We start from the raw sequence: 13,539 nt of genomic DNA on the forward strand, positions 1-13,539 counted from the left end.
TGTGATGGGACACACAGTGACAGGAAGGCACTCATTGCTAGTTTTATTATTCACAAGACAACCCCAGAGCAAGCGCAATATCTACAACGACAGCCCCAGAGCAAGCACAATATCTATAATGACAGCCCCAGAGCAAGCGCAATATCTATAATGACAGCCCAGAGCAAGCGCAATATCTACAACGACAGCCCCAGAGCAAGCGCAATATCTACAACGACAGCCCCAGAGCAAGCGCAATATCTACAACGACAGCCCCAGAGCAAGCGCAATATCTACAATGACAGCACCAGAGCAAGCACAATATCTACAACGACAGCCCCCGAGCAAGCGCAATATCTAAGACAACCCCAGAGCAAGCGCAATATCTATAATGACAACCCCAGAGCAAGCGCTATATCTACAACGACAGCCCCTGAGCAAGCGCAATATCTAAGACAACCCCAGAGCAAGCGCAATATCTATAATGACAACCCCAGAGCAAGCGCAATATCTACAACGACAGCCCCCGAGCAAGCGTAATATCTACAACGACAGCCCCAGAGCAAGCACAATATCTAAGACAACCCCAGAGCAAGCGCAATATCTATAATGACAACTCCAGAGCAAGCGCAATATCTACAACGACAGCCCCAGAGCAAGCACAATATCTACAACGACAGCCCCAGAGCAAGCACAATATCTACAACGACAGCCCCAGAGCAAGCACAATATCTACAATGACAGCCCCAGAGCAAGCGCAATATCTACAACGACAGCCCCAGAGCAAGCACAATATCTAAGACAACCCCAGAGCAAGCACAATATCTATAATGACAACCCCAGAGCAAGCGCAATATCTACAACGACAGCCCCAGAGCAAGCACAATATCTACGACGACAGCCCCAGAGCAAGCGCAATATCTATAATGACAACCCCAGAGCAAGCGCAATATCTACAACAACAGCCCCCGAGCAAGTACAATATCTAAGACAACCCCAGAGCAAGCGCAATATCTACAACGACAGCCCCAGAGCAAGCACAATATCTAAGACAACCCCAGAGCAAGCGCAATATCTACGACAGCCCCAGAGCAAGCACAATATCTACAATGACAACCCCAGAGCAAGCGCAATATCTACAACGACAACCCCAGAGCAAGCGCAATATCTACAACGACAGCCCCAGAGCAAGCACAATATCTACAATAACAACTCCAGAGCAAGCGCAATATCTACAACGACAGCCCCAGAACAAGCACAATATCTACAACGACAGCCCCAGAACAAGCACAATATCTACAACGACAGCCCCAGAGCAAGCGCAATATCTACGACAGCCCCAGAGCAAGCGCAATATCTACAATGACAGCCCTAGAGCAAGCGCAATATCTACAACGACAACCCCAGAGCAAGCGCAATATCTACAACGACAGCCCCAGAGCAGGCGCAATATCTACAATAACAACTCCAGAGCAAGCGCAATATCTACAACGACAGCCCCAGAACAAGCACAATATCTACAACGACAGCCCCAGAACAAGCACAATATCTACAACGACAGCCCCAGAGCAAGCACAATATCTACGACAGCCCCAGAGCAAGCGCAATATCTACAATGACAGCCCCAGAGCAAGCACAATATCTACAATGACAACCCCAGAGCAAGCACAATATCTACAACGACAGCCCCAGAGCAGGCACAATATCTACAACGACAGCCCCAGAGCAGGCACAATATCTACAATGACAGCCCCAGAGCAAGCACAATATCTACAATGACAACCCCAGAGCAAGCACAATATCTACAACGACAGCCCCAGAGCAGGCACAATATCTACAACGACAGCCCCAGAGCAGGCGCAATATCTACAACGACAGCCCCAGAGCAAGCACAATATCTACAACGACAGCCCCAGAGCAGGCGCAATATCTACAACGACAGCCCCAGAGCAGGCGCAATATCTACAACGACAGCCCCAGAGCAAGCACAATATCTACAACGACAGCCCCAGAGCAGGCGCAATATCTACAACGACAGCCCCAGAGCAGGCGCAATATCTACAATGACAGCCCCAGAGTAAGCGCAATATCTACAATGACAGCCCCAGAGTAAGCGCAATATCTACAATGACAGCTCCAGAGCAAGCACAATATCTACAACGACAGCCCCAGAGCAAGCACAATATCTACAACGACAGCCCCAGAGCAGGCGCAATATCTACAACGACAGCCCCAGAGCAGGCGCAATATCTACAATGACAGCCCCAGAGTAAGCGCAATATCTACAATGACAGCCCCAGAGTAAGCGCAATATCTACAATGACAGCTCCAGAGCATGCGCAATATCTGTAAGTCTCAGACTTAATGCACCACAATAACCCAGGACACAGACAATGGGGGACACACAGAGAACTCCCTCTAAACAAAGGTCAAAAGAAAAGAGATGATAAAAGACATGCACATGGTAAAAAGAAACATGGTACGGTCCATCCTAAGTCACATGACCAGGGGGTGTGGCCTTTAGAAATAATGGAGCCTCTGGACCCCTGGTCATGTGACTTTCGGACCCGGCCGTGGCTCTGACCAGTATTTCTTCTATGGGCACGTCTCTGCTTCTTTCCGCTGCCATTAACCCCTTCATCTCACCTGGACTCGAAGGCTCCTTGCTTCTCCACCGGCCGCACTCTCTTCCTGGTGACCGGCAGCTTGGTCAGGTCCACACATCTGGTGTCCCCGTTGCTAGAGATGAACTCCAGGATGCTGTTCCACTCGCCCTGAATCTTACACACCACAGTGTTTGTCGGATTGTGCTTCACCTCGCCCGTCACCCTGAATAACCACAAACAACAACTGTTCTAAGAAAACCTCAAATCCTACATGAGGACGAGAACCCCCTGGGAATCCTCTGCTCACTCCATCACCAGCTCACAGCAGCCCCATCCCCCTCCTGGCCCCCTCACCTGTGTAACTTTCCTCCATAGAATGGCTTGGTGTGAAAGGTGATGGCTGCCGAATAGCCGGTCTTCAGACAGTTCACATTCACCTTCCCTCCAAGCTCCACCCAAGGTACGGTGAGGATGGAACGGGCATAGGCACAGGGCAACGTGAAGGTGTACTCCTCATCATAGTCCAGGAGGTGCAGGACACCTGGGGAGGGCAGAGCGCACTGAAGACACCTCGTAAAAAAAGAGAACCCGCCCCCGGTATATGAGTCATGTGATTACATTATACGGACTAAACCAATGTGACCCACTAATCTGACAGCAATGAATCCAACCAAAACTAGGAGCCAACATACATGACATTACCTATATCCTGTATTATACTGCAGAGCTGCGCTCACTATTCTGCTGGTGCAGTCACTGTGTACATACATTAAATTACTTATCCTGTATTATACTCCAGAGCTGCGCTCACTATTCTGCTGGTGCAGTCAATGTGTACATACATTACATTACTTATCCTGTATTATACTCCAGAGCTGCGCTCACTATTCTGCTGGTGCAGTCACTGTGTACATACATTACATTACTTATCCTGTATTATACTCCAGAGCTGCGCTCACTATTCTGCTGGTACAGTCACTGTGTACATACATTACATTACTTATCCTATATTATACTCCAGAGCTGCGCTCACTATTCTGCTGGTGCAGTCACTGTGTGCATACATTACATTACTTATCCTGTATTATACTCCAGAGCTGCGCTCACTATTCTGCTGGTACAGTCACTGTGTACATACATTACTTATCCTGTATTATACTCCAGAGCTGCGCTCACTATTCTGCTGGTGCAGTCACTGTGTACATACATTACATTACTTATCCTGTATTATACTCCAGAGCTGCGCTCACTATTCTGCTGGTGCAGTCACTGTGTACATACATTACATTACTTATCCTGTATTATACTCCAGAGCTGCGCTCACTATTCTGCTGGTACAGTCACTGTGTACATACATGACATTACCTATATCCTGTATTATACTGCAGAGCTGCGCTCACTATTCTGCTGGTGCAGTCACTGTGTACATACATTAAATTACTTATCCTGTATTATACTCCAGAGCTGCGCTCACTATTCTGCTGGTACAGTCACTGTGTACATACATTACATTACTTATCCCATATTATCCCCCAGAGCTGCGCTCACTATTCTGCTGGTACAGTCACTGTGTACATACATTACATTACTTATCCTGTATTATACTCCAGAGCTGCGCTCACTATTCTGCTGGTGCAGTCACTGTGTACATACATTACATTACTTATCCTGTATTATACCCCAGAGCTGCGCTCACTATTCTGCTGGTACAGTCACTGTGTACATACATTACATTACTTATCCTGTATTATACCCCAGAGCTGCGCTCACTATTCTGCTGGTACAGTCACTGTGTACATACATTACATTACTTATCCTGTATTATACTCCAGAGCTGCGCTCACTATTCTGCTGGTGCAGTCACTGTGTACATACATTACTTATCCTGTATTATACCCCAGAGCTGCGCTCACTATTCTGCTGGTACAGTCACTGTGTACATACATTACATTACTTATCCTGTATTATACTCCAGAGCTGCGCTCACTATTCTGCTGGTGCAGTCACTGTGTACATACATTACATTACTTATCCTGTATTATACCCCAGAGCTGCGCTCACTATTCTGCTGGTACAGTCACTGTGTACATACATTACATTACTTATCCTGTATTATACCCCAGAGCTGCGCTCACTATTCTGCTGGTACAGTCACTGTGTACATACATTACATTACTTATCCTGTATTATACTCCAGAGCTGCGCTCACTATTCTGCTGGTGCAGTCACTGTGTACATACATTACATTACTTATCCTGTATTATAATCCAGAGCTGCGCTCACTATTCTGCTGGTACAGTCACTGTGTACATACATTACATTACTTATCCTGTATTATAATCCAGAGCTGCGCTCACTATTCTGCTGGTACAGTCACTGTATACATACATTACATTACTTATCCTGTATTATACTCCAGAGCTGCGCTCACTATTCTGCTGGTGCAGTCACTGTGTACATACATTACTTATCCTGTATTATACCCCAGAGCTGCGCTCACTATTCTGCTGGTACAGTCACTGTGTACATACATTACATTACTTATCCTGTATTATACTCCAGAGCTGCGCTCACTATTCTGCTGGTGCAGTCACTGTGTACATACATTACATTACTTATCCTGTATTATACCCCAGAGCTGCGCTCACTATTCTGCTGGTACAGTCACTGTGTACATACATTACATTACTTATCCTGTATTATACCCCAGAGCTGCGCTCACTATTCTGCTGGTACAGTCACTGTGTACATACATTACATTACTTATCCTGTATTATACTCCAGAGCTGCGCTCACTATTCTGCTGGTGCAGTCACTGTGTACATACATTACATTACTTATCCTGTATTATACTCCAGAGCTGCGCTCTATATATTGGGGTCAATCACCTTCTCCGACCATTGTGACTCCGATGGACATCCCCATGAACTTGCTCTTTGTCCACACGTGGGCATTGACGCACATTTTGCGCTCTGGACACTCGGCGTAGAATCCTGAGACTGGAGGGTGGTGAGAAACCTGCTCAGCCACAAACGTGACACTGTAGTAGTCCTTGTCCTTCTTGGTGTCGTCTTGAGGCGCCGTCTGGTCCTGCGAGTCTACAGAGGTCTCTGAGGTCTGAGGGGTCTGGACATGGTCCTTGGGGACCCGCCAGGAGCAGTGGAAGGTCTCCCCGATGATGGGGTTATATGGCTTCTTGGCCAGGGCGCCCTTGCGTCCTTCGTGGAAAGAGGTCAAGTAATATTCTACAAACCTCAGCATGCGCGCCTCTGGGGTGAGCCCCCCGCTGATGGACAGGAAGAGGTCGGGGTGGGACAGGAAGTCGGCGTACATCTCCAGCAGCGAGCGCTTCTCCAGGATGAAGGTGGGGAGGACGACCTGGAAGGAACACAGAATATGGTGGTGCAAACGGAAGAGGACGGGAAGAAAACTACACAGAGATCCTGAATATGGCGCCGGGCGCAACGTACAGCCGGCCAGAGAGCGGAGCAGAATGTGGAGGACACTGACCCGCGTGAGGTCCATGCCGAGCTTCAGCTGTGACAGGAGGTGCAGGATGACGCTGCGCTGCTCCTCCACCGCCCCCAGGTCGTCCTCTGTCAGCTCACACGAATCCTCCACCTCCTCCTCAGGGTCAATATCTACAGGGTCCTGTGAGGGACAAAACACATAGAGGTAAGAGAAACCGGGAGCAACAGAGAGGACATGGAGCGGGCCACAGCGCCCCCACAGGCAGCTGGACAAGGCGCAATCTGCACTACAATGACACTTTCAACCAGGGGGCGCCATACTATGTAAGGACATGAACACCAGGGGGCGCCATACTATGTAAGGAGACGAACACCAGGGGGCGCCATACTATGTAAGGAGATGAACTCCAGGGGGCGCCATACTATGTAAGGAGATGAACACCAGGGGGCGCCATACTATGTAAGGAGACGAACACCAGGGGGCGCCATACTATGTAAGGACATGAACACCAGGGGGCGCCATACTATGTAAGGAGATGAACTCCAGGGGGCGCCATACTATGTAAGGAGATGAACACCAGGGGGTGCCATACTATGTAAGGACATGAACTCCAGGGGGCGCCATACTATGTAAGGACATGAACTCCAGGGGGCGCCATACTATGTAAGGAGATGAACTCCAGGGGGCGCCATACTATGTAAGGAGATGAACACCAGGGGGTGCCATACTATGTAAGGAGATGAACTCCAGGGGGCGCCATACTATGTAAGGAGATGAACTCCAGGGGGCGCCATACTATGTAAGGAGACGAACACCAGGGGGCGCCATACTATGTAAGGACATGAACTCCAGGGGGCGCCATACTATGTAAGGAGATGAACACCAGGGGGCGCCATACTATGTAAGGAGATGAACACCAGGGGGTGCCATACTATGTAAGGAGATGAACTCCAGGGGGCGCCATACTATGTAAGGAGATGAACTCCAGGGGGCGCCATACTATGTAAGGAGACGAACACCAGGGGGCGCCATACTATGTGAGGAGACGAACACCAGGGGGCGCCATACTATGTAAGGAGACGAACACCAGGGGGCGCCATACTATGTAAGGACATGAACACCAGGGGCGCCATACTATGTAAGGAGACGAACACCAGGGGGCGCCATACCATGTAAGGAGACGAACACCAGGGGGCGCCATACTATGTAAGGAGACGAACACCAGGGGGCGCCATACTATGTAAGGAGATGAACACCAGGGGGCGCCATACTATGTAAGGACATGAACACCAGGGGGCGCCATACTATGTAAGGAGATGAACTCCAGGGGGCGCCATACTATGTAAGGAGATGAACTCCAGGGGGCGCCATACTATGTAAGGAGATGAACTCCAGGGGGCGCCATACTATGTAAGGAGATGAACACCAGGGGGCGCCATACTATGTGAGGACATGAACACCAGGGGGCGCCATACTATGTAAGGAGATGAACTCCAGGGGGCGCCATACTATGTAAGGAGATGAACTCCAGGGGGCGCCATACTATGTAAGGACATGAACACCAGGGGGCGCCATACTATGTGAGGAGACGAACACCAGGGGGCGCCATACTATGTAAGGAGATGAACTCCAGGGGGCGCCATACTATGTAAGGACATGAACACCAGGGGGCGCCATACTATGTAAGGAGACGAACACCAGGGGGCGCCATACTATGTAAGGAGACGAACACCAGGGGGCGCCATACCATGTGAGGACATGAACTCCAGGGGGCGCCATACTATGTAAGGAGATGAACACCAGGGGGCGCCATACTATGTAAGGAGATGAACTCCAGGGGGCGCCATACTATGTAAGGACATGAACACCAGGGGGCGCCATACTATGTGAGGAGACGAACACCAGGGGGCGCCATACTATGTAAGGAGATGAACACCAGGGGGCGCCATACTATGTAAGGAGACGAACACCAGGGGGCGCCATACCATGTGAGGACATGAACTCCAGGGGGCGCCATACTATGTAAGGAGATGAACTCCAGGGGGCGCCATACCATGTGAGGAGATGAACACCAGGGGGCGCCATACTATGTAAGGAGACGAACACCAGGGGGCACCATACCATGTGAGGACATGAACTCCAGGGGGCGCCATACCATGTGAGGACATGAACTCCAGGGGGCGCCATACTATGTAAGGAGATGAACACCAGGGGGTGCAATACTATGTAAGGACTGCACTGAATGTCTGGATCTCATTACTCAGGATCTGTACGATGAATCAGAGCTCTGCCGCTCAGGACTTTATAAAGCGGAATTTTACTGTTATTAGATTGTATTTACCAGCTTGGGCTGGGTTCACACTACCGCCTCGGTCCGCTCCGGGACAGGGGATATTTGCCAGGGCTCAGCTTTACATCCCATTCCTTTGACCACTGTGTCCATATGCGGCCTCTCTGCCTGTAAAACGTTTTGGTTTTCATTGTATGGAAGACTTTGTGTGTATAGATTGTTACAATGTATCAGTTTGGAGTCCTGGCAGTTACCTTGTAGCGCACTGACTAGACTGCATACAACTGTAACAAACCCTCAGCTGTGGGACGTATGAGGCAGGACTGATGGGTTTGGAGACTCTGGTTGTATAGAATGAAGGTCCTCAGCAAGCAGAAACAATGAGGAAGTGCAGAGCTCCACGATACCAGGGTCCCGCTTGCTCTGGGTTGTGCTTCTCTCAGCCCCATCGCCAGGTGAACACGGGGGGGGGAGGGGGGGGGGGGGACCGGAGGGGAAACAAGAATAACCTAATGTAAAGTAAAGCATGAAGCCTGCGGGGGCGCGTGGTTGGGATTATCATGTAATCAGGTTACCACTAAGGCTATGGCCTCCGCTCTCCGGACAGCTCTGCTCTACGAAATAACAAGACGCCGCCTCCTCTCTTACGCCGCCGCATCCTCTCTTACGCCGCCGCCTCCTCTCTTACGCCGCCGCCTCCTCTCTTACGCCGCCTCCGCCGCCTCCTCTCTTACGCCGCCGCCTCCTCTCTTACGCCGCCGCCTCCTCTCTTACGCCGCCGCCTCCTCTCTTACGCCGCCGCCTCCTCTCTTATGCCGCCGCCTCTCTTACGCCGCCGCCTCTCTTACGGCTCGGCCTTGCGCTGTTCCTCTGTTATTCCTCTTAGAAATCTATGCAGGGATTGACCGATGGGCGTTAGCAGTTGGGGGCGTGTCTCTACACACTGACACTGACCAATCAGACTGCAGGGACACACCCAGAAGCCCATTCAGGCTAAAATTTCTAGGAGGAAAACCAGAGGAACCAGACAGACTGATAAGAGTGTTATGGGGAATAGGCGTATGTGGGGTTAATAGGGGTTATACCAAACTGATAGGTTAGGGGATAACATGAGTGGCTGTGGGGTCTGACCACCGAGGCCCACACCGGTCCACAGAACAAGTCCTGAACGGAACGGCAGAGCAAGCACCTATGGGAGAGGTGAAGAGTACAAGGCGCCCACCAACAGGGGGTAACATCAGAACTTGGTGCAAACCCTTTTTCAGAAATCCAATTCATATAATGCAAATAAAATTATAGCAGAAACTTCCCCGAAGTGCAGATTTTATATCCATAACACGGCGATTCCTGCTGCAGCTAAATCCAAAACCCTTGCAATGTGTGACAGAGGAGAATATGTAAGTGGTTGCCGCAGTGCGGAGGAGCCCTGCCAGCTCTGCTCAGTGACATGTTGGGGCTCTTGTATCCTCCATTACCTGAAGTCTATGGAGATGGCGACTGTTGTGACCTCACCGCAGACTTGTCGCTACTCTACCTACTTGGGGCCCTGAGTATCTCCGGCTCTGGGGGTCCCTATGGGCAACTCCCTGGAAGTCTCCAGATAATAACGGCCCATCCTTGTCACTCATCGCCACTGTCTATGAAGCAGATATGAGGACCGGAGGACAATAACTGGAGTGTATGGGCAGCTGTAGGAGTAATGGAGAGAGAACCCCACACACTGGCGCAGCGGCCGTCTCATACGTACCATGTTCCTGCAGCGTTACATCACCTGGAAGTTACTGACATTCAGCTTACTGACAGGCGGGCGGCCGGGAGGCGGTGGTGCTTACCCTGCACAGCTGGCTGCTTTCTGGCTCCCCCTGGGTTTCAATCAGCAGGTCCGGCCCCTTACTCTCCTCTTCTGGGAAGCGGGGGGCCTCTCCATTCTCCAGGTGATCGGACAGGAGGCTCTTTGGTTCCAACCAGTTTATCGTCACCCCTGAGGGAAAAGCAGTTTTGCACTTAGAGCTGCTCATAATCCAAGCGGGGCACAGAGATGGCAAACGTCCTACAGGGTGCAGTGATCATGTGACATGGTGGCCAGTAACAGCACCCCAATAATCCGGGGGAGCACCGGAGAACGTGCAGCTTCTGACAGCGTCTGTATGATCTGTGGCTCAGCTCAGCTTGCGCAGGACAATACCCCCATCATTACTGAGCTGCATGGGATTACCTGTCCAGATACTGAGAGAACCTGATACTGAGGTGTAAAGTGACACCCTGGAGGGGCCGCTCAGCACATCGGAAACACAAAGTGGAAACTTGTACCGCTGGAGCAAATGGACACGAGCCCAACACTGTGGTCAATGTCAAGGACACAGACAGAAACAGGGCTCCGAGAGAGGGGACACAGCCAAGAACAGGGCTCCGAGACAGAGGGGACACAGCCAAGAACAGGGCTCCGAGAGAGGGGACACAGCCAAGAACAGGGCTCCGAGAGAGGGGACACAGCCAAGAACAGGGCTCCGAGACAGAGGGGACACAGCCCGGAACAGGGCTCCGAGAGAGGGGACACAGCCAGGAACAGGGCTCCAAGAGAGGGGACACAGCCAAGAACAGGGCTCCGAGACAGAGGGGACACAGCCAAGAACAGGGCTCCGAGACAGAGGGGACACAGCCAAGAACAGGGCTCCGAGACAGAGGGGACACAGCCAAGAACAGGGCTCCGAGACAGAGGGGACACAGCCAAGAACAGGGCTCTGAGACAGAGGGGACACAGCCTGGAACAGGGCTCCGAGATAGAGGGGACACAGCCAAGAACAGGGCTCCGAGAGAGGGGACACAGCCAAGAACAGGGCTCCGAGAGAGGGGACACAGCCAAGAACAGGGCTCCGAGAGAGGGGACACAGCCAAGAACAGGGCTCCGAGACAGAGGGGACACAGCCAAGAACAGGGCTCCGAGACAGAGGGGACACAGCCAAGAACAGGGCTCTGAGACAGAGGGGACACAGCCCGGAACAGGGCTCCGAGAGAGGGGACACAGCCAAGAACAGGGCTCCGAGACAGAGGGGACACAGCCAAGAACAGGGCTCCGAGAGAGGGGACACAGCCAGGAACAGGGCTCCGAGACAGAGGGGACACAGCCAAGAACAGGGCTCCGAGACAGAGGGGACACAGCCAAGAACAGGGCTCTGAGACAGAGGGGACACAGCCCGGAACAGGGCTCTGAGACAGAGGGGACACAGCCAAGAACAGGGCTCTGAGACAGAGGGGACACAGCCAAGAACAGGGCTCCAAGAGAGGGGACACAGCCAAGAACAGGGCTCCGAGACAGAGGGGACACAGCCAGGAACAGGGCTCCGAGAGAGGGGACACAGCCAAGAACAGGGCTCCAAGAGAGGGGACACAGCCAAGAACAGGGCTCCGAGACAGAGGGGACACAGCCAAGAACAGGGCTCCGAGACAGAGGGGACACAGCCAAGAACAGGGCTCCGAGACAGAGGGGACACAGCCAGGAACAGGGCTCCAAGAGAGGGGACACAGCCAAGAACAGGGCTCCGAGACAGAGGGGACACAGCCAAGAACAGGGCTCCGAGACAGAGGGGACACAGCCAAGAACAGGGCTCCGAGACAGAGGGGACACAGCCAAGAACAGGGCTCCGAGACAGAGGGGACACAGCCAAGAACAGGGCTCCGAGACAGAGGGGACACAGCCAAGAACAGGGCTCCGAGACAGAGGGGACACAGCCAAGAACAGGGCTCCGAGACAGAGGGGACACAGCCAAGAACAGGGCTCCGAGACAGAGGGGACACAGCCAAGAACAGGGCTCCGAGACAGAGGGGACACAGCCAAGAACAGGGCACTGAGAGAGGGGACACAGCCCGGAACAGGGCTCCGAGATAGAGGGGACACAGCCAAGAACAGGGCTCCGAGAGAGGGGACACAGCCAAGAACAGGGCTCCGAGAGAGGGGACACAGCCAAGAACAGGGCTCCGAGACAGAGGGGACACAGCCAAGAACAGGGCTCCGAGACAGAGGGGACACAGCCAAGAACAGGGCTCTGAGACAGAGGGGACACAGCCCGGAACAGGGCTCCGAGAGAGGGGACACAGCCAAGAACAGGGCTCCGAGACAGAGGGGACACAGCCAAGAACAGGGCTCCGAGAGAGGGGACACAGCCAGGAACAGGGCTCCGAGACAGAGGGGACACAGCCAAGAACAGGGCTCCGAGACAGAGGGGACACAGCCAAGAACAGGGCTCTGAGACAGAGGGGACACAGCCCGGAACAGGGCTCTGAGACAGAGGGGACACAGCCAAGAACAGGGCTCTGAGACAGAGGGGACACAGCCAAGAACAGGGCTCCAAGAGAGGGGACACAGCCAAGAACAGGGCTCCGAGACAGAGGGGACACAGCCAGGAACAGGGCTCCGAGAGAGGGGACACAGCCAAGAACAGGGCTCCAAGAGAGGGGACACAGCCAAGAACAGGGCTCCGAGACAGAGGGGACACAGCCAAGAACAGGGCTCCGAGACAGAGGGGACACAGCCAGGAACAGGGCTCCAAGAGAGGGGACACAGCCAAGAACAGGGCTCCGAGACAGAGGGGACACAGCCAAGAACAGGGCTCCGAGACAGAGGGGACACAGCCAAGAACAGGGCTCCGAGACAGAGGGGACACAGCCAAGAACAGGGCTCCGAGACAGAGGGGACACAGCCAAGAACAGGGCTCCGAGACAGAGGGGACACAGCCAAGAACAGGGCTCCGAGACAGAGGGGACACAGCCAGGAACAGGGCTCCAAGAGAGGGGACACAGCCAAGAACAGGGCTCCGAGACAGAGGGGACACAGCCAAGAACAGGGCTCCGAGACAGAGGGGACACAGCCAAGAACAGGGCTCCGAGACAGAGGGGACACAGCCAAGAACAGGGCTCCGAGACAGAGGGGACACAGCCAAGAACAGGGCTCCGAGACAGAGGGGACACAGCCAAGAACAGGGCTCCGAGACAGAGGGGACACAGCCAAGAACAGGGCTCCGAGACAGAGGGGACACAGCCAAGAACAGGGCTCCGAGACAGAGGGGACACAGCCAAGAACAGGGCTCCGAGACAGAGGGGACACAGCCAAGAACAGGGCTCCGAGACAGAGGGGACACAGCCAAGAACAGGGCACTGAGAGAGGGGACACAGCCAGGAACAGGGCTCCGAGATAGA

General features: G+C 52.8%; 1 protein-coding gene across 1 annotated transcript in view; it reads right to left on the reverse strand.

The window, feature by feature from the left end:
- Window positions 1-2,621: 2,621 nt before the first annotated feature.
- Window positions 2,622-13,539, reverse strand: part of OSBPL11 (oxysterol binding protein like 11) — a 41,764-nt gene continuing 30,846 nt past the window's right edge. The window contains exons 8-12 of the mRNA XM_075284743.1: window positions 10,179-10,327; window positions 6,096-6,236; window positions 5,474-5,963; window positions 2,940-3,126; window positions 2,622-2,808 (exon numbers count right to left, since the gene is read on the reverse strand). Coding sequence (XP_075140844.1) covers window positions 2,622-2,808; window positions 2,940-3,126; window positions 5,474-5,963; window positions 6,096-6,236; window positions 10,179-10,327 — 1,154 coding nt within the window. The remainder of the gene's footprint in view (window positions 2,809-2,939; window positions 3,127-5,473; window positions 5,964-6,095; window positions 6,237-10,178; window positions 10,328-13,539) is intronic.

The sequence above is a fragment of the Leptodactylus fuscus genome, chromosome 8 (assembly GCF_031893055.1).
Source record: "Leptodactylus fuscus isolate aLepFus1 chromosome 8, aLepFus1.hap2, whole genome shotgun sequence".
Taxonomy (NCBI): Eukaryota; Metazoa; Chordata; class Amphibia; order Anura; family Leptodactylidae; genus Leptodactylus; species Leptodactylus fuscus.